General features: G+C 43.2%; 2 protein-coding genes across 2 annotated transcripts in view; both read right to left on the bottom strand.

The window, feature by feature from the left end:
- Nucleotides 1–14,734, bottom strand: part of LOC308289779 (protein NLRC3-like) — a gene marked incomplete at both ends in the record, with an annotated part of 59,781 nt that extends 45,047 nt beyond the window's left edge. Inside the window, one exon of the mRNA XM_080731532.1 lies at nt 14,727–14,734. Coding sequence (XP_080587658.1) covers nt 14,727–14,734 — 8 coding nt within the window. The remainder of the gene's footprint in view (nt 1–14,726) is intronic.
- A 960-nt stretch (nt 14,735–15,694) lies between these two features.
- Nucleotides 15,695–18,528, bottom strand: LOC308289770 (protein NLRC3-like; the record flags this gene model as incomplete). The annotated part of the gene is made up of 2 exons (XM_080731520.1): nt 15,695–17,492; nt 18,467–18,528. 2 exons carry the CDS (start codon nt 18,526–18,528, stop codon nt 15,695–15,697), a joined length of 1,860 nt encoding a protein of 619 aa, XP_080587646.1.
- Nucleotides 18,529–22,214: the final 3,686 nt, after the last annotated feature.

Below are 22,214 nucleotides of genomic sequence, written 5' to 3'. Positions count from 1 at the left end.
TGGCACAGCGGCTATTTGAAATCAAACTCGGGAAACTCGGGGTTGGCACCATTTTGGACAAAAGAGCAAATTTTACATCAAGCTGCCCAGATGTCCAGTATTAACTTGCTATAAGCAACAAAAATGATTGGATTTATCAGATTATAACAATAATAGATGTTCCATACCATATCAGGAGATGTTTTGTGTGACACTGCTGCGTGCTGCTGGGGTGATCTGTGTTTCTGACGTTACTTTATGGGAGTGATAGCTCTTGTTTTGGGCATTTTTTATCTGACAGCTTGTGCGTCTGAGAAAACATCCATCAACGCTACAGTACATGGGTGGGCTATATGTACTATGCTGTCAAACCAGGCATTTGATAGTTCTCGGTAATGCATACATTTTAGTGTGTGATTTCTCTTCGGTTGTTGAAATGTTGTGGAATTTAGTAGCTTACTAGGCTAATAATCATTCTAAACACCTGGTCGCGCTGTCTCGCTGTGCGCAATGGTTTCCAGGCACTCCACTCCACCCGACAGTGCGTGTCTGTGGCGGTCTGTGCGGGCTGGGGCAGCACGCAGCAGCCACGGAACTTCAAACCTCAGAATATAGCAGAGAGAGTAAGGCTGAAGGAATAGGAGGTATAACCTGGGTCCCACAACAAAGATCTGTACCATATTGGCTTAAAACGGGCTGACGGGACCCTGGTTGGTAACGCAAAAAGTAATGCAGTAACGTTGGTATCATTTTAATAATAATTATATTACAGATTTTATGTTTAGTAATGCATTTTATGTTTAGTAATGCGTTATATTAGTCTTTACCGCAATTTGGTAATATATTAGTAACGCGTTAAACAGGAACAAAACGTAAGACTTACTGGGCCGCGGAAAATACAAAACTGAGAAACACCACACAGGGTGAAAAAGGTAACTTAACTTAAGAGAGCCACGCAGGGCAACGTAGGAACCAGACCCAAGAGAGGAGCAAAAGACAGTCAGCGTGTGAGACAGCATAACACAAGAGAGGATCAAAAGACAGCATAACACAATGCAATGAATCAGAGAGGTGCAACACAGTAGCAACACAGTGATTAAATAGTCAGTAATCAAACCAACAGCGTACAGCTGTGGAGCCTGGGAGGAGTCAGTCAATCAAACACAAGTCAGTGGGAGGAAAAGGTAGCCTCACGTAGCCAGGCTTTACTCATATGAGAGCAGGTGAAGTTGGGGGAAATCCCCCAGGGGGCGCCAAGGCACACACATTATGGAACACTAGTTATAAACATTTATAAAATAGGCCTACACAGTCATGTCTTTTAATTAAAGTCTACAGCTATTAACTGATCTGCTGCCGTTGACAGTCCTCACCGTCATTGAAAGGGTTAATACCATGGCGCCGTTGACGGCGAGGACTGTCAATCTTACTGTATTTACAGTAAAGGTATAATTACTTACAGTACGTCGGTCCGCTCCCGCCCGCATCGGTAATGTCCGCGATTTGTTTACAACGCACGTCGGGTGTGCACGCGAAGTGATCGTCCTCCATAGTAAATCCATTGAGAGGCCCATAAAGAGACTTCATTTACTCCAAAAGAGACATTTTGAGCCATTTTGAGCCAGATCTAAAGTAAACAATACATACGGCAGGGCGCAGCCATGTTTCTCTTCTGGGCCCACACTGTCATGTGACTAGATGACGTAATCGTTGCCGTCAAGTGACAATCCAAAAAAACAAAAACAACCCCCTTCCAGCCCTTCAAAATAATAGCGACGGCCGACGGAGGAAACGACGCAGCACCAAGGCACCAAGCAACCTTCAGATTAAGAAAACTGCAACGATTCAGGTGTTCATAGAAACATTTTATTTTAAACAAAAATAGAAAAAGGTTTCACAGCAAAGGGGAATAGTCTGATAAATATAAAAAAATATATTTGGATGAAATAATTTGTTCTTACAGAAATAATGTGCCTGGTTACGAAGGTTATACAGAATGGCAACGCAAATCTGATTTCTGGCTTACACATTCAGATTGAAGTTGGATTGGTTTCGTGTGAGTCTCGTCACTAAACAAAACTAAAGCAGATACTGTATGTGAGCGGTGTAAACCAGATCACATCTCTATCAGTGGTGTTTAAACCAGATCACATCTCTATCAGTGGTGTTTAAACCAGATCACATCTCTAACAGTGGTGTTTAAACCAGACCACATCTCTAACAGTGGTGTTTAAACCAGATCACATCTCTAACAGTGGTGCAGAAGATTGGATCTGAGAAACAAAACCAATAAGATGTTAGGGCCAAGAACTCTTTGGTACAATGTAGGCACAACTATAATTACTCTATAAGACTCTAGGATTTACAACATATCTTCTTGTTTTCTAAATAGATGAAGTGTTTAACATTTAATTTGATAGTTGAATGTGTTAGCCATACAGAGCAGAGGGGAGACAGTAGACAGAGAAACTCTCTAGTACACCGCAGTCAGTGTGACTATAGCAGTATTTCTCTACCTTTGTTCTGCCAGCCCAGCACACACTTTTCACAGGCAAAAGATTCCAGTTCACACCTAGATACATGGTGTGTGTGTGTGTGTGTGTGTGTGTGTGTGTGTGTGCGTGCGTGCGTGCGTGCGTGCGTGCGTGCGTGCGTGCGTGCGTGTGTGTGTGTGTGTGTGTGTGTGTGTGTGTGTGTGTGTGTGTGTCTGTTTTTTTTTTTTGTTTTTTTTCATTTACGCTGGAAACCTTGGATGTCCAAAATGCTTCCTGTGTTCAAACACACATCCATAGCAACCATATTGGTTGATGTCAACTCATCAGAGACATTATCTGTCCTCACAAAGACACATTGAGGAGGAGGAGTCATTAACCCTAAACCCAGGGTAGAGTGGTTCAGTGAATGAGGACTGGAAGGTGTACATGTGTGTCAGTGAGTCCAAGGACACGTCATAGAAGGACAGAGTCCCAGCAGCATGGTCTACATACACTGCTACTCTGTTGGAGACAGAGGAATCAACAGGGAGAGCAGTGATCCTACTATTGTGAGAGACCCAGTAAGAGCCTCCCCAACAGCCCAGACTCCAGGACAGATCATTGTGCCCAAGTCCATTAGGACCATCTCCTCTCCTGCTGATTCCTCTGTAAGCCACTCCTATATAAACCTGTCCACTCGTCTCTACCTCCCAGTAACAGCGTCCAGTCAGACCCTCTGTACACAGAACCTGATCACAATTATCATCAAATCTGTCCTGATGATCAGGGTATGACTGAAGCTCCTCCCCCACTGGCCGAGTCACCTTCCTGTTGCTCTCAGACAGACAGAGTTTTCTGCTTGCTGTGTTTGGATCCAGTGTGAGACGATGGAAGTCTGATGAGAGAACAAGACAGGAAACATTACAAATATTTAATATTTAAAAAGTATTACAATATTCAGAGAGAGAGAGAGAAAGAGAGAGAGAGAGAGAGAGAGAGAGAGAGAGAGACATTGGTTTACAGTAACTGAGTACACAATAAGTTAATGTTGTGTAGTTAAGGTACTAATAACTGAGTATTTGTATTACTGGATACTTGTGACTTTCACTACATTTCAAAGACACATATTGTACTTTTCACTACATTTGTAGGAAGAGAAAACATTTATTTATTATGAATTATTATGCCCTGTTTTTAAGTAAAAATTGCTTGTAAGAACGTCTATTTTCATTATGATTGATAGGCTATTAGAACGTCTATTTTCATTATGATTGATAGGCTATTAGTGTTGATTTTGTCTAAACTAAAACTATGACGAAAAATGTTCGTCAACTTTTTTCACTGTGGAAAACTAAATAAAAACTAAACACACATTTAAGATGATATGGCTAAAACTAAGACTAAATTTACTGACAATTTTGTAAAAATAAATAAAAGTAGACTAAAATGTTAGGGAGGGACTAGTGGAGACGAGATCCAGTAGACCTAAAAGACAAGTCATTTTATGTTTGGTTCAGCTCGGGTGTTGTGCTCTGAAAATAGCAGATCTACCAGTAAGACTCCCTAATGGGGAGATAATTGACCGTCAGGTCACATGTATACACCAGGGGCCGTGGAGTGGAGCAGTAGCTTGTAGATCGGCTACCTTAGACTATTTTCCCATATGTTTTTCCAGGCGGCGTGGGGGTCTGCGGGGTCCGCCTGAGTACCCCCTAGATGCCGGCCCCGTTTCTCGCTGGGGGCCCGAGTTACGGCCTTTTTAGCGGGCTGCAGTGGCGGGGGTCCACAGGTAGGTGGCGGGGGTCCGCCGGTAGGTGGTGGGGGTCCGCCGGTAGGTGGCGGGATCTGCCGGTAGGTGGCGGGGGTCCACAGGTAGGTGGCGGGGGTCTACAGGTAGGTGGTGGGGGTCTGCCGGTAGGTGGCGGGGGTCTACAGGTAGGTGGTGGGGGTCTACAGGTAGGTGGCGGGGGTCTACAGGTAGGTGGTGGGGGTCTACTGGTAGGTGGTGGGGGTCTAAAGGTAGGTGGTGGGGGTCTGCCGGTAGGTGGTGGGGGTCCACAGGTAGGTGGTGGGGGTCTACAGGTAGGTGGCGGGGGTCTACTGGTAGGTGGCGGGGGTTTACAGGTAGGTGGCGGGGGTCTACTGGTAGGTGGCGGGGGTTTACAGGTAGGTGGCGGGGGTCTACTGGTAGGTGGCGGGGGTTTACAGGTAGGTGGTGGGGGTCTACAGGTAGGTGGCGGGGGTCTACTGGTAGGTGGCGGGGGTCCGCCGGTAGGTGGCGGCGGACGGCCCCGACTTTACGGCCAGAACAAGTGGAATACGTCCTAACAACAGGGCTCAGGCTGAATTTTTAAGCTCAAACACACTCTCACACAGACACAGACACAGACACACACACAGACACACACACACACACACACACACACACACACACACACACACACACACACACACACACACACAACTAGGCTTGGAACAGCAGCATTTTGGTTTACACAGCAGTCTTTGACAGTGGGAATGTGGGATTAACCAACGGTACAATCTTTGACAAGGAGGCTATAGCACTGCAGCCGACATGAATGACACAAGTCACTGCCATGAATACTTTGGGATATTAATTTAAACCATATCCGTGCGCGTTCATTTGGTTACAAGCAATAATTCCCCATGGCCATGATCTCACAGGCTCGCCACATTAATGGCAGATATCCTGGAAACTAAAGGTAATCTGAATGCAGTGGTTGCAGAATGAATGAGGCTCTAAGCATTGATGGATGAAGGCTGGCTGGTGTTGAGTGATCTCCAGGTGGCATAAATAAATCCACGGCGCCCACGGGGAAGATGGTGCGCTGTGGGCACAGGTGGAGCGTCGGGTTCATCATTAACTCCAGCATGTACAGTAGCTACTGTATACATTGAGAGACCCCACGGTTATGTTTGGGCACGTTTGAGTGCTTAAACTATAGCAATCATGTACCGGTATTCCGCACTGGCTGGCCATCTCCCCGGTGGGCCGTGGACCCTCAAATAAATCATCCACAGTGTGCACTGGGCTGGGCACAGCCAGGTTTGGACCTTCAGGTTTTATCCTTAATCAAGGATTCACGTCACTATAAATTGGAGGCTCACAGTTCCCGAAAATGCTCTCGCATGCGTTCGTATCTATGCTTGTTCTGAGCCAGATCTGCAATAGACTGTTAGTGTTAAAGCACTTAATGTAGATTGCTTCCATATCGCTAGATTTTAATTGCTTGTCAACTTGGAAATAAAATCAGCGTGCATGTCCATGATGTAGCCGGTTATATGCTTTTATAAAATGTTATATTTTCACAGGATTATTTATTAGTGTGTTAGATATACATTTTCGAGTGGATACATGTGTCCATTGCCTGTCAGATAGTTAGACAATGCTGCTCCGCATGTCTACTAAAGCAATAAGCCACAAGAGGCGAGTAGTTACCGGGGGAGTATACACCGGCTGAGAGGCGTTGGGAAACACGAGGCATCAGCCGAGTGTTTCCGACCCTCTCAGCCGGTGTATACTACCCCGGTAACCACAAGCCTCGCGTGGCTTATTGCTTTTCTAAAACGGTCACAATATTGCAACATGAAAAGAATAGCATTGCATTATTTAAAGACACTTCTCCGCCACCAGGAAGAGACATTTCCTTGCGTTTACCAGCCACATCCAGGCATGGGACTTACGGAAACCAGTGTGTGTTTACAAAATTGGGAAGGGAATAGGGAATAGGGAAACAACAATTGTGTTAGATCAGTCTCATGTTAAGAAGTTAAGAACCATATTCGATCCATACACATGTTTATTTTCATCCAGATTTAGCTGCTATGTGGGTGAACATCACATCAAAAACGCTAGCATAGCAACCTAAGCTAAACAGCCGAGTGGTGCCTGGAGAAAAGAGGGCGCTTGTTGCCTTTACAAGCCCCGCCCAGAGCCATTCAGTCACTGTCCTATGCATGCGGGCGGTGCTTAGAAGCACCCGCACGGCAGGATTTGAGAGGAAATCAAACGCTCGCTTCTCTAGTTCAGCCTTACGGCACAGTGGAAAGAAATAACGCACCTGGCTTTGATATAAACTGATTCAAGGTGTGGGTTATAGTCTCAGGTTTACCATGGCAACCAGCCAATCAGAATCAAGGAATGGAACTAGCCGTTTTAGAAAATGGAATAAGAGGTGTAAGATGAATCGTACACCACCTCAGAACTTGACCTGAGATTTGAGGGGAAATCTCGCTTTTTCGACGTGTCAAATGTTCGACGGCCCGCAACTTCGACGCGCCGATAGTTCGACTTAGGGTTCGCGAGATTTCGGCGCCGCTGTTTCGACGGCACGTTTTTTCGAAAAAACTGACGCCGGTCTTTCGACAGGGCGGCACGGTCTTTCGACTGGCCGGCACGGTCTTTCGACAAGGCTGCACGTATTTCGAAAAAAAAAAAAAAAAAAAAGTCTCTCTCACACACACGCTCACCGCTCCTAACCCAGCCTTACCTCCCCCGACCCTATAGTGTTTTGTTCTTTCTCGTCTCTCTCTCTCTCTCTCTCTCTCTCTCTCTCTCTCTCTCTCTCTCTCTCTCTCTCTCTCTCTCTCTCCTCTCTCTCTCTCTCTCTCTCTCTCTCTCTCTCTCTCTATTACCTGAGGACGTGGGATAAAGTAATCTTTACGGGATAAGCAGGGCCGTGCTTAGGGCCTAGGAGGACCCAGGCAAACCCCAGTTTGAGGCCCCTGGGTCGGGACCCATGTGTGGGTTGCGGACCAATTTCTAGGAGTCGCAAGTAAATGCCTGTTTACATTTGGTTTCCTAAACTTTTGTTTTTAATTATTTGAAAATATTTTCAAATAATTAAGATATGAGAAAATAAATCATGAGTTTAATGCAAACTAGCATTTTTTTCAAAAATAATTCCATATAAACAAACCAAGAAAAAGCAATTGTGCTTCACTCTCACATGAATTTTTATAGCTACAAGATAACATAATGGGAATATCAGAGTTATTACCTACAAATAACTAACTACCTTAATGATAATAAGAACAAGAATAACTTTTAAGTGCCTGTTTTGCAGTGGTTCTCAACCTTTGTCTCACAATAAATACATGTAAATGGATGTGTGTCCACAGGCAGCCTGTTAATTATATTTCAATTCATAGCTACTTCAATTATTGCCTTTATGCAGACAAATACATTTACTGCACCCAGCATTTAGCTTGTCAGAGTGGTCTTGTTGGAGTGCCTCTGTGCGGCTGCAGAGTTCATGTGCAACTTCTTCCAGATAGATTGATTGATTGATTGAAGACTATTAAAAGTACAGTTTCATGACAGTACAGTTCACTGGTACAAGCCAAGGTCAACTAAAAGGAGATCCTAGTAAGCTTTTCGGCTTATTTACACAGGAAACCTTTATGTATCTCATATAACCTTGAATGACGGACGGATAGAACTCCATCATTTGCAAAAGGGGGGCCCTGCGATTTTCACTTGCAGGGGGGGCCTGCGATTTTCAGGGACTATAGTAGATTAAATGGTTAATCGGTTATTCAATGAATTTATACATGCATATCAATACCTATTAGATATGTCACAGCAGGGCATGTATGCATATCAATAGACCATTGTCTGAACCTGTTAACTCATGTAATGTATGTGTAAGTGCCGGCCACTTGACATCATTCAAATCCCCACCCCCACCCCCACCCCCAAACACTGCAATGCAACTACTAGGTAGTCGATGGTTCCACAAGGTGCCTTTTTTTTCACTTGAGCACCCCCCCTTCAAAATGTCTCTGCACGCCCCTGGCTCTTAAAGTGATCCCTGACAAGTAAGCCATGTAGGCCTTAATATGTTATAATAACCCTCTTTAACCAAAATATACCATTTAAAACACTTACAATATATTCCTTTGAGAGAAAAAAAGTTATATTTTCAACCCATGGGGGGAGCCATTGCACTGTTCGTCGCATGCAGTGATGACGTAGAAGATACATTTTGGCTGGTCGGGCCCATAAGGTTAATATGGAACGTCAAAAGAACGTTCTCTTTACAATATTTAAAACATTGTCTTGAAGCTCAGATTAACTGTAGTTAGTAGTGTGGTGCTTTTCTGTTCTGTTCAATCAAGTAGGATGTTTTGCCGGGTTAGTAAAGTGTTTAATTCAACATCTAAAACTTGTTTACACCGCCATTTTAAATTGGCCCGTCCAGACAAAATGTATCTTCTACGACCGTCATCACTACATGCGACGAACAGTGCAATGGCTCCCCCCATGGGTTGAAAATATAACTTTTTTTCTCTCAAAGGAATATATTGTAAGTGTTTTAAATGGTATATTTTGGTTAAAGTGATCCCTGACTAATACGACAAATATGTCTTAATACATTATAATTGTCCTCTATAACTACAATGTAAAATTAAAAACACCTTAAATATTGTATTTCTTCTAGAAATAGCTAATCTTTCACTCAGTAGGGGAAATGCCTGTCGCAAGTTGATGATGTCATAAATGTCAGGTGTCATTTTTATGGCATGCATGTGCAAAAAAACAAAACACAAACACATTTGAAATATTGATTTGATGCTCATATTAACCATAGGAAGTATTAAGTTTGTTTTTATTTTCACATGCATGCCATAAATTCCATAGGGATAGATCACACTTGACATTTATGACATCATCAACTTGCGACGGGCATTTCCCCTATTGAGTGAAAGATTAGCTATTTCTAGAAGAAATACAATAATTGAGGTGTTTTTAATTATACATTGTAGTTATAGAGGACAATTATAATGTATTAAGGCATATTTGTCGTATTAGTCAGGGATCACTTTAAAGAGGGTTATTATAACATATTAAGGCCTACATGGCTTACTAGTCAGGGATCACTTTAAAGATGTATGTGACATCACAGAACACACATGAAGGAACTGCTTGGGTGATTAGGGCCATTGTTATCTGGTCTGCACCTTTGAGAGCCAAGCTCTTTTCAGATTCTAATGAGCTAATATGTCCAAAGCAATTGTTTCATGTTAACCCTCACTTCAACTGTTCTCTGTTCAACAGCTCAACGGGGGCCAATGCCCATGTTGGTTAAAAAAATTATAATAATCTCATGAGGCCCCCAGCCTGTGTGGGGCTGCCTATTTTGCCTGTATGGACAGCACGGCCCTGTTTAAGAGTAGCCTAATGAATGGCCACAGTCAGTGCGCAGCAGGCTCCACCAATCACTTAGCTTACTTGTTAAAAGCAACATATTATTAAGACATGACAGTAATATGGGTGCAAAATGTACTAGCCCCATATAAACGTAAAATATACTCTCCTCCCTAGCTGTGGGCATAATAGGCCTATTGCACATATGAACCTGCCGGTCTGTGTCCAATAGAAAGCTGCAGAGCAGAGCATGGAGTTTTTTTTAAACAAGTACAAGGTTACATGCGCAAAAATAACAGATTTACAAGCTATCAACACCGTCGGATATACAGGATGTTAGCTAAGCTTGCAGATCTGTTCTTTTAAGCATGTGCCACCGCGCACACAGAGAGAGAGAGGAGAGAGAGAAAGCGAGAGACAGACAGACAGAGGATGCGCGAACACCCTGTGATAAGTTCTGTCGGGACAGTCTGGAGCATATTAAAGAGGTTATTATAGGCCTAATCGGCGATCACTAACGTACTCCAGCTAATAAATCCACGGGGCTTCTAAATGGAGACCCACTCCCCCACAATTTGCCACAGCACCCCTGCCTACAGTTCATGTTCATAGCCTTTTTACAAAATAATTCCCAATTTGGCATTGATTATATAGGCTACTTTCAGAGCGTTTGGTGTGTGTGTGACTGTGTGTGACTGTGTGTGTGTGTGTGTGTGTGTGTGTGGGTGTGTGTGGGTGTGTGTGGGTGTGTGTGTGTGTGTGTGCATTGCAACCCGGTCTCCACAGAAAATTGTGGTTTGTCGGGGTTAGGGTTAGGGTTAGGGAGTGAGTGAGGGAGGGAGGGAGAGAGAGAGACGAGAGAGAAAGAAAGAAAGAGAGGGAGACAGACAGACAGACGGACGGACGGACGGACGGACGGACGGACGGACGGACGGACGGATAAAACACAGTAGGCCTATGTAGATAGGCAGAACAACAAATAGCCTAGAAACGATAGAAGGGTCGGGGGAGGGGAAGGCTGGGTTAGGAGCGGAGAGAGGGCGAGATCATTTAGCGACCTACAACCGGGTTGCTCGCTCCTACTGGAGGCTGGAGCGTTGGCACCATGAGTCTGTCGGGGGGAGCGTGTCGCTGAGAGACTTGTTTTTTCATTGTCGAAATACCGTGCTGCCTTGTCGCAATACCGTGCCGTCTTGTCGAACTGTTGTTGTGTCGGACAGTTGTCGTGTTGCCGTCCCTTTTTTCGAAAAAGGGTGCCGTCGAAACAGCGGTGCCGAAATCTCGCGATCCCTAAGTCGAACTATCGGCGCGTCGAAATTGCGGGCCGTCGAACAAATGACACGTCGAAATAGCGACACGCTCCCAGATTTGATCCTATCCTACACCAACGTCAAAGTCACGCTGAAATGATAAATGCAGAGACTTGCCTAAATTTCGTGTACGCCAAAAATGTGATCTGCACCACGTTGATAAATGAGGGCCAGAGTGTTTTGGGGACATTAAGCAGAATGTGTGGCAGAAGGAGGGTTGAACATTACAGAAGGTGTGTCAGGTAGAGGGAGTGTTTTGTAAACAAGCATCAGCTGGTATGAAGGACCAGGCCAAGAGCAGAGAAACCTCCTGCATTCCTGTTCACTCTCTATACATCGGATTTCCGCTTCAATTCCAAGACCTGTCATCTGCAGAAGTTCTCAGATGATACCGTGGTGGTCAGCAAGATCTCTTTTGGATAACTACAAATTCCTCGGAGTACACCTGAATAGTTCACTGGACTGGTCGGACAATGCGCAGGCGATTCACAGCAAGGAAAAAGCAGGCTGTTCCTCCTGAGAAGACTGAGATCATTTGGTGTGTGCAACAGGATGTTACAGATGTTCTACCAGTCTGTCATGGCAAGTGTCCTCTTTTTTGGTATTACATGCTGGGGTGGCAACAACAGAGAAGGTGACACGTTTCCTGAACAGACTGGTGAGGAAAGCAGGCTCTGTCGTTGGGTCCTCTCTGCAGGGGGTGGAGGAACTCCTCTCACCCCCTCCATCTGGAGATCACCAGTTACTGGAGGAAAACGACCACTTTGCCTATCCAGGACGGAGATGTGAGAGACTAGGAAAATCTTTTGTACCGGCCGCCCTTAAGCTGTACGAGACACATAACGGACGATTGAAAAGGACTTCCTTCCTAACCTAGACTGACGGAACTATTGCTGTATTGACTTTGACCCCTAAGGACCTTCCAGGGAGAGTGCTCATGTGTGTCTTGCAGTGACACCCTCCCTAGTTTTTCTTCTTCTCTGAGCTGCTTTTTTGTTTGTTTGTTTTTTCGCACTGATTTTTGACTTTGCACTATTAGGTTGTGTTGGTAGTTTCTGAGTATTCTGCTTTGTTTAACAATGTCAGTGAGATACTTACTAGCATTGACTGTTACGGTCTCTTTTTGTAAGTCACTTTATGTATATATACTTATATATTATTCGTCCCCCCTATTGATGCACCTTCTCTTTATTGGTACTGTACTGCTCTTGTTTTTTCCTCTTATCTATCTTTTTTTCTTACTTCTCTGTAACTTTGTAAATACTGTATACTGCTATGCTACAACTGGACAACTGAATTTCCCCCGTGGGATAATAAAGGTATCTATCTATCTATCTGGAAGCTCTACTGAAGAGCTTTCAGGACAGCATCCAGGGAGGGAGGGGCCAACAGAGGATAAAACACTGTATACAAATACAGACAGACAGACAGACAGACAGACAGACAGACAGACAGACAGACAGACAGACAGACAGACAGACAGATACTCACATCTTGTAAGGAGTTCAGGATTAGTCCAGAGTTCTCCTCCATGTTTCACTCTGTGGGAAGTAGAACAACAATGCATCAATGTCTGACTGTCTAACACAACGTCTCCACTACCTGACACTACAGAATTAAAAATGTACTTGCGTAAAAGTACAAAAGTATTGGCATAAAAATCTACTTAAAATACTAAAAGTAAAAGTCCAACATGTTTGAAAATAGCAGATCTACAAGCTCACAACGCGTCGCGATGTGACGCGTTGTGAGCTTGTAAATCGGCTGTTTTCAAATAGCCAAGGTATAAAATAGGGCTAAAGCGGTTTATGTATGTTTTAACATAGCTCAGCAAAGTAACTAGTAACTATAGTTTTAGTATTGGAATTTGGAAATACAAATACCTCAAAACTGTACATAAGTACAGTACTTAAGTAAAAGTACTTAGTTACTTTACACCATTGTAAAAATGCAGGGTTAATGAAATCCTGCAAGCCCAGCTTATTTTGCGTATTTTGCCTGGATATTTTACTGCAACAGATTATACACATAAACATGAATCTTCAGCAGGTGTATGACTGTATAAATGGGGTGGGAGGAGGGGATTGTTGGGGCAGACTAGCACAATAGACGTTATGCCATTGGAACATGAAACAAGGGAATCACTGCACTAACCAACATGGACACAGTCCAAGTCTACTCACTGCAGAGACTCCAGTCCAGAGAAGTTCTTCAGTCCAGACACCGGCAACACGTTGAAGTTCAAGTCTAATTCTCTCAAATGAGAAGGATTAGACCTGAGAGCTGAGGCCAGAACTTCACAACTTCTCTCTGACAACCAGCAGTTCATCAGTCTAAATGACAAATAAAACACACAATGTTTGATTGTCTGCTATAAAATACATTATTCTGAGAACCTGCTTACAACCACCTATTAAAGGACCTGGTCAGGATGGACTGTCTGGGTTTTAGAGTAGAAAACCAGACAGAGTAACATGAACTAAATAATCTTTACGTAATCTCCCAACAGACAGGAAACAACAACAGGTTGAAAACAGATGATCAAGCAAAGTGACTGAAAACAGAGTTTATAAAATGGTTAGTTCCAATACTTGATTCTGATTGGCTGGTTTCTGATTAAACCAGTGTCTAATTGACACAATAATCCACACCTTGAATCAGTTTATATCAAACCCAGGTGTGTTATTTCTTTCCACAGTGTTGTGAAGCTGAACTAGTGAAGGGAGCGCTTGATTTTCTCTCAAATCCTGCCATGCGGGGCTTCTAAGCACGGTAACTGAGGACCTCTGGGCCGGGGCTTGTAAAAACACTATGCGCACCCCCATACCCCATTCTGATTGCAACAGGTGTTTCTGCAGCCTGGCCAGGAACTCCTTTCTTGTAGCTGGGAACTACTTTCTTGTAGCTGGGACCTACCTTCTTGTAGCTGGGGACTACTTTCTTGTAGCTGGGAACTACTTTCTTTTAGACCTTGTAGTGAATTATTAGTGAAATAGAACAGTTTTAATTGGTACATGTCTATGATTTTTCATGTTGCCACATTGCAACCGTTTTAGAAAAGCAAGAAGCCACGCGAGGCATGTGGTTACCTGTATTTTATAACGGCTGAGAGGGTTGGAGACACTCGGCTTCGCTTTGTGTCTCACCACGCCTTTCAGACGTTATAAAATACTGGGTAACCACATGCCTCTTGTGGCTTATTGCTTCATTATACACATAAGACCTAACAGGTCAAAGGTCAATTGATGGACAGTTTAAGACAAGTGAAGCTAATAACTGCTGATGTCACAGACACAGGAAGGACATCTGCTGGAGAAAGAGACGATACAGACCAGTGGTGGAATGGAACTAAGTACATTTACTCAACTTCTGTACTTAAGTACAAGTTTAGTTTACTTTATTTACTTTACTTGATTATGTCAACTTTGTATATGTTATACTTCTACTGCACTACATCTATAGAGGCAAATACTGTAATCTTTACTCATTAATTATTTGAACACTTTAGTAACCATTTACTTCAGATCTGATTTAGATTATTGCAATATACATAAACCAGCTATTGTATCACCTATTATACACTTTTTTTTTTTTGGACACATGTTGAAAACATAAAAAGGGGGTATTCTGCAGATTGAGTTTTTGGTAATAAAGTGTATTTATTACTTTTACTAGTAACAGAGCTGCATTGTGGTATTGCCACTTGGATTATTTTTTACCCTGATACAGACAGACAGTCTTTGAGTGGTTTGAGTGAATTTAGTAAACATGTACATACTGTAGTTACTGTACCTCCTCATTATCCCAGTTAATGTGTTACTATGATATCAACCTTATTCATGCCACAAGATTCATATTATAATCACATGATAAATCACTGATGGAAATAATGATTGTAAATGAATCTCACCGTAGAGTCTCCAGTCTACAATGAGGACTTTTCAGTGCAGCACAGAGTAGATCCAGTAGATCCAGGTGGTCCAGTTGGTTGTAACTTAAGTCCAGGTGTCTCAGATGGGATGGATTAGAACTGAGAGCTGAAGACACAACTTCCATGTGCTCCTTCATGAGGTAGGTACCAAAGCCAACAAGTCTGTAATTAGAGGTGGTCAATCAGACCACATGCACGCACACGCACACACACACACACACACACACACACACACACACACACACACACACACACACACACACACACACACACACACACACACGTCAAGTCCATTTATTTATAAAGCAGATTTAAAAACAACCAGGTTGACCAAAGTGCTGTACATCATGAGAACGCAGTAAAAACAAATACAATACAAAGCAAAAACAATAGAAACATTTGTAAACATTTAAAACCTTGTAAGAACAGCTACAAAAACAAAACATTTAAGATATAAAACAATGACAGATAAAAGGCACAGGGAGGGAGGGGTCTAGGGCTCAAATGCCAGGGTGAAGAGGTGTGTTTTAAGTCGGATGGAATGCTGTTCCAGAGAGCTGGGCCAGCCACAGAAAAAGCTCTGTCACCCTTTTACCTTAGAATGGCTGTTGTAACTTTGAGGGGTGTGTGTGTGTGTGTGTGTGTGTGTGTGTGTGTGTGTGTGTGTGTGTGTGTGTGTGTGTGTGTGTGTGTGTGTGTGTGTGTGTGTGTGTGTGCGTGTGCGTGCGTGCGTGCGCGCATGCGAATCACTGTTGATTTAACTATCATTTTTTGTTATAGTGTAGTAGTGTGAAGGTACAGTCCATTGTTTCAGTTCTAAGTTTTCTATTCACATGACTACTAACCGAGCCTTTCTGCTGTTCCTCACAGCTGGGATGAGTCTGAGTCGCACCTCCCAGTCTGTGTTGTATTTGTCCAGGTCCAACTCCTCCAGAACATCCTCTGACATCTGCAGCATGTGGGCCAGAGCTGAACACTGGGTCAGAGACAGTTCTGTCTTTGATCTGTCCCCTGACTTCAGGTACTGTTGGATCTCCTGATGCACTGAGTGGTCGTTCATCTCCATCAAACAGTGGAAGATGTTGATACATCTGTCAGGAGAGGAAAGGGGATCATTCATCTTCTTCAGGTTGTTGATGGCTCTCTGGATGCTCTCTGGACTGTTCTGTGTCTGAACCAGTAGACCTCCTAACAGACTCTGGTTGGACGGCAGTGAGAGACCATGAAGGAAGCGGAGAAACAGGTCCAGGTGACCATTCTTACTCTTTATGGCTTTACGGTTGGCTGCGTCCAGGAAGTCCTCCAAGGACATGTCACTGGTGTAATCATTTCCCCTTCTGTCACGTCCCAGGAATGTCTTCAGTACCTCCATGTTCTTCTGTGTGAAACAGTGGAACAGGTAGACTGCAGCCAGAAACTCCTGGATGATCAGATGAACAAAGCAGTAGACTGCTCTCTGGAAGAGCACGCCCTCTCTTTTGAAGATCTCTGTGCACACTCCTGAGTACAGCGAGGCGTCTTTCACATCCAGACCACACTCTTCCAGGTCTTCTTGGTAGAACATGATGCTGCCTTTCTCCAGATGTTCAAACGCCAGCCTACCCAGCTTCAGAAAAACCTCCCTGTCCTTCTCCATGATCTGCTGTTGATTCTCTCTCTCTTTTCTGTTTCTTTGCTTGTTTATTTTTTTCCCCTCATGAGGCTCATCATACTTCAGCTCCTTCCTCTTTGTCTGGACCAACAGGAAGTGGCAGCACATGGCAGTCAGGGTCGTGGGCAGCTGTCCTGTCTCGTCTGTCTTCACCATGTCCTCCAGAACGGTAGCGCTGATCCAACAGAAGACTGGGATGTGACACATGATGTGGAGGCTCTTTGACGTCTTCATGTGTGAGATGATTCTGCTGGCCAGCTCCTCATCACTGAATCTCTTCCTGAAGTACTCCTCCTTCTGGGGGTCTGTGAACCCTCGTACTTCTGTCACCAGGTCAACATATGCAGGAGGGATCTGATTGGCTGCTGCAGGTCTGGTGGTTATCCAGATGAGAGCCAATGGGAGCAGATTCCCCTCGATGAGGTTTGTCAACAGCCCGTCCACTGATGATGTCACTGTGACATCAGTGATGATGTCATTGTTGAAGTTGAAGGACAACCTGCTTTCATCCAAACCATCAAAGATGAGGCCAACCTTCCAGACAGCGAGCTGCTCTGCTGTGACCTTCTTCAACGTTGGATGGAAAACATGGATCAATGAGAGAAGACTGTGCTGCTCATCTCTGACCAAGTTCAGCTCCCGGAATGAGAAGGGAACCAGGAGAATGACATCTTGATTTTCCAAACCCTTTGCCCAGTCCAGAGCGACCTTACGCACAGAGAAGGTTTTTCCAATGCCAGCGACTCCCTTGGTCAGAACTCTTCTGATTGGTGTCTCTCTGCCAAGGAGGAGGGGCTTAAAGATGTCACGGCAGTTGATTGGTTGGTCTTGGAGGGTGTTCTTCTTGGAGAGTGTCTCAAGCTGGTAGACCTCATGTTGGTTATTAACCCCTTCACTCTCTCCCACTGTGATGTAGAGCGCTGTGAAGATGCTGCTGAGGGAGGGCACTTCAGTGACGTCTGTCACACGATCCAGACTGTTCAAAGTGATCTTATAAACCTTTAAATCCTCCTGCACACTGACACCTGCTATGAGAAGACATTGAAGACATTTTAAACATTCAGTTGAATTTATAACTTTACATTCTTACAACTGTTTAAACACATTATTAATGTGTTAAATATCATACATTAGGGAACAATAACCAATATAAAACAAGTAAGACTCCCTAATCGGGAGATAAGTGACCGTCAGGTCGCATACACAAACTTTAGAAGGCAATCGTAGCCAATCAGGAGGGAATATGGGAAATGGGACAGATCCTTGTTGATGACATGACTTTAGAGATACTGTGTACCCGCCGCTTTGCGTGAATTTAGGGCAGAATCTGTAGGAGCAGTGTTAAAAAAAATGTTTTGCAAAAATCGTCCTGATGGTGGCACTAGAAGAGGGTCATGTGAGAAATCAAAAGTGGCGAAAGTGTGACATGACGTTACAGCCTGACAGACAGAAAGACTGACAGCCGGTGGAGTTTTGATAGTAACTGCGACCTGACGGTCGCAATAATAATGTTGAATTGGGCGATTGATGTTCCCTTGTGAGATAATAAAGATATTTATCTGAATTGTTTTGGTACAGAGTTGATATTTGACAATGTTTATTTTATTTATTTGTATTTGTTGCTATTTAAATATAGCCTGACTTCCGCCAGATGGTGGCAGTAGTGCGTAGCGCCCTACTTTACCGTCTGAGTTCTCTGGGTAGAGAGTTGATAACACTCGTAAAGCCCCGGGCCGGACCAATCAGCGGCAGCTACGGGCGGGCTCTGAGCGGCTCTGAGCCAATAGAGTCTGATTGCAGACCACGTGGAAACCCAGGAGACGGATTCTGGGTGTGACGTCATGCAGACAAGCCAATATGACTGGTTGGAGTTGGCACTCCAGACTGTGATAGACAGACGGCCCCATCCAATCACCTGCTTAGCAATTCAAAAAATGGCCCGCCCCTTACATCGAGCGTGCTGGAGCAGTACCAGATGCTAGTAGGCAGAGCGGACGCACTGCTACTATCATCTGGCGCAGTCAGGTTAATTTAAATATTGTAAATTGTGTCCAGTCTTACTGTGTCCACTGTTGGTCTGAGTGGATGTCTTCAGTCCAGGTGTGGTTGTGAATGTCTCTCCTGAACATCTGGACGTCTGCTCAGTCCTCTTCCTCTCTCTGTGGAGATGAAGAACTTTATTAGGACTATATGCCCCATCTTAGCTGCTCTCTGTAGTGGGACTGAGTTACCAGGGCCCAAGGTGGAGGGGCCTTCATTATTTTATACTTTAGCTATAGCAGATATACAAGCTCACAGCGAGGCACCAAGTGCCGCGCTGCGAGCTTGTAGATCTGCTATTTTTGAAAAGTTGTGAACATGTGTGCAAATCTTTGAATATACTGCAAGTATTTTTAAGCGAACATTTGAAATAAAATGTAGCTTTGTTTGCTAAATATTTTTAGATGGGTGGTCCATGGCCAAATACATATCATTTTGGGGGTCCTTCACATGAAACAGTTTGAGCACCGCTGACAGAAACATAGGTTTTAAAGAAACTATTGACAGACTTGCACAAATGTTCATGATTAGAAGAAAATAGAAGTTCTACAAGCTTGCAGCACGGCACTCTGTGCTGCACTTGAGCTTGTATACAGTATCTGCTATTTTTCAACAGTCAATAGCACAACATAACGTGTAATAATGCGTTCCCAGTCTAAATGGGTTAATCCCCTCCCCTGAAGAACATTCATGGGGGGCCCACAGTGAATGCTTGAACCCAGGGCCCAGGATGTGGTGCAACACCCCTGCTCACAGCACAGCTTGTCTCAAAGGGTGGCAGGGCTTTCACAGTCTGGGCCCCTCAGCTGTGGAACTCCCTACCTGTTGACCTACGACGTGTGAATTCAGTGTCATCTTTTAAAGCCCTTTAAAACCCACCTCTATGTTCAAACCTTTTCTAAAATTGTTCCTGCCATTTTTATATATATATATATCTGCATGTGTCTATTTTAAAATGTGTGCCTACTTTTTATTCACTGATCGTTTGTTGTAGATTGTCAATAAATACATATCATGTTGTTCTTTTACCCTGCTCTGTAAAGCACTTTGTGATGTCTGGAAATATGCTTTATAAATACAATCATTATCATAATCATTCTTCACTGATTGATGGATGTTTCTGTACTGTTTGGTGTTGGTATAAATATACAATAACAGGGTCCACTCTGTCATGTCCTTATATTATTGTGCACTTTTTGTTTGACTGGTTTAGACATTTATCTTTTTGTTTATTGATCTGTAACTGTTAGTTATAACATTAATCTCCATTGCTTATTGTTGGAATTCTGCCCAATTCTTGTCATTTTGTGTTTTTGGACAGTAGAGAAGTATGAACAATAAGGCCATCACACGCTTAGCACTCAATAATAAATGACACTGATCATCCTCTGTATCAATAACTATATCAATAACACTGATCATCCTCTGTATCAATAACTATATCAATAACACTGATCATCCTCTGTATCAATAACTATATCAATAACACTGATCATCCTCTCTATCTCTACTTCCACCTCATGCCATCAGGGTGAAGATACAGAACCCTGAAGTGGTACAAGGTTGGTTCATCATTAGTTTTGTTTCCTCAGCCATCGCTGCACTAAACAAACTGCTTCGCCCCTGTCGATAGGATGGTTTTCTGTGTACTGTGGAGACCTGATGTTCTGTCTTGTGATATGTTTGTGTTGTGTTATGTGTTGTTGTTTTTTTTTTTTTTAAAGACATCGACAAATTTCACTTCGGGGACAATAAAGATTATTTGTATTATCATTAGTATAAAGTAGTAGTTACTGTGGTCACAGCAGTATCTTTATTTATTTATTCAGAGATGTCTTCATCTACAAGCTCGCAACGTGGCACAAAGCGACACATTTTGAGCTTTCTGCTATTTTCACTAGTTTGGTCCTGGACTCCCGGGCAAACGTCTAATTTCTCTTTTGGGTCTTGGGCTTAAAGGTTGGAAACCACTTATGACAGGTATGTATGTAAACTACCAGCTCCTCTCTATACTAAAGAGGGTTGAGGTTTCCTCTCTTGCTCTCACTTTAAACTCCCACAGAGTCATGGTAAACTACAGTAGTTTATGAGCAGGCAGAGTAGTTTTGCTCAACACATTCATTGCTCTGAACGTGTTAACATGTTAAGAACTTCATGAGGATTGACATACTGTGTGTGTGGAGGTCCAGGTTCACTGAAGACAGGAGGCATTCCCATAGACGCGTCACTCTTCATAGACATACAGCTGGGTGTTGGAGACTCTGCTCTGTGGTCAACACTTCTGGAATCACAACAATATTCATACAATGATCATGTGAATGAAAGAGTCTGTTATAGATTCTGTATTGTTACATTGTATTTTACAAGAGAGTAAATCTCCATGTTGAAGTAATAGGAAAGACATTGTGATTGATTATTTTATTAGACAAAAATGGAGAACAGTAAAAGTATAGTCAATACAATATAAATGTAGTACAAGTACAGTTAAACACCCTGCCTAAAAGGAACATCTCAAATAATTAAATAATAAATAATTTTACAGTAATTTTTAGGATGAAAGCCCTGAGTATTTAATCCATGGACATAATGAATAGCAAGCAAAGAAAACATTCAATAATATCACAGTTATAAAACACTATATGTACAGGATTGGGGAAACAAGGGGTGGGGCTAAGGTAAAGGTGGGGGTGCTCACTTCTGGCCTGTCTGTGGGAGAAGTGACAACTATCTCCTTCTCTGGCCTCCTGAAAGGTGAGTTTTCACCTGCCTATGGGATTCTGCCCAGGAATCTTGTTCTTGTTCTCTGATAAAATATCACTAGAAATGGGAGTGTTTCTCTTCACCCGTGGCTCCCACATACAGTAAGCTACAGTTTAAGAAGCTCAGGAGGATTGACATACTGTGTGTGTGGAGGTCCAGGTTCACTGAAGACAGGAGGTATTCCCATAGACCAGTCACTCTTCATAGACACACAGCTGGGTGTTGGAGACTCTGCTCTGTGGTCAACACTTCTGGAATCACAACAATATTCATACAATGATCATGTGAATGAAAGAGTCTGTTTGTTATAGATTCTGTATTGTTACATTGCATTTTACAAGAGATTAAAACTCCATGTTGAAGTAATAGGAAAAACATTGTGATTGATTATTTTATTAGACAAAATGGAGAACGGTAAAAGTATAGTCAACACAATATAAATGTAGTACAGTACAAGTACAGTTAAACACCCTGCCTAAAAGGAACATCTCAAACTTTTACAGTCTTTTTTAGGATGAAAGCCCTCAGTATTTAATTCATGGACATAATGAATAGCAAGCAAAGAAAACATTCAATAATATCACAGTTATAAAAACACTATTTGTACAGGATTATGGAAACAAGGGGGTGGGGCTAAGGTAAAGGTTAGGGTGCTCACTTCTGGCCTGTCTATGGGAGAAGTGACAACTACCTCCTTCTCTGGCCTCCTGAAAGGTGAGTTTTCACCTGTCTATGGGAGAAGTGATAACTACCTCCTTCTCTGGCCTCCTGAAAGGTGAGTTTTCACCTGTCTATGGGAGAAGTGATAACTACCTCCTTCTCTGGCCTCCTGAAAGGTTGAGTTTTCACCTGTCTATGGGAGAAGTGATAACTACCTCCTTCTCTGGCCTCCTGAAAG

This window comes from Nannobrachium achirus, assembly GCF_963921795.1.
Source record: "Nannobrachium achirus genome assembly, chromosome: 1".
Lineage (NCBI taxonomy): Eukaryota > Metazoa > Chordata > Actinopteri > Myctophiformes > Myctophidae > Nannobrachium > Nannobrachium achirus.
The sequence above is the reverse complement of the archived record's forward strand: the minus strand, read 5'-3'. Positions and strand labels throughout refer to the sequence as shown.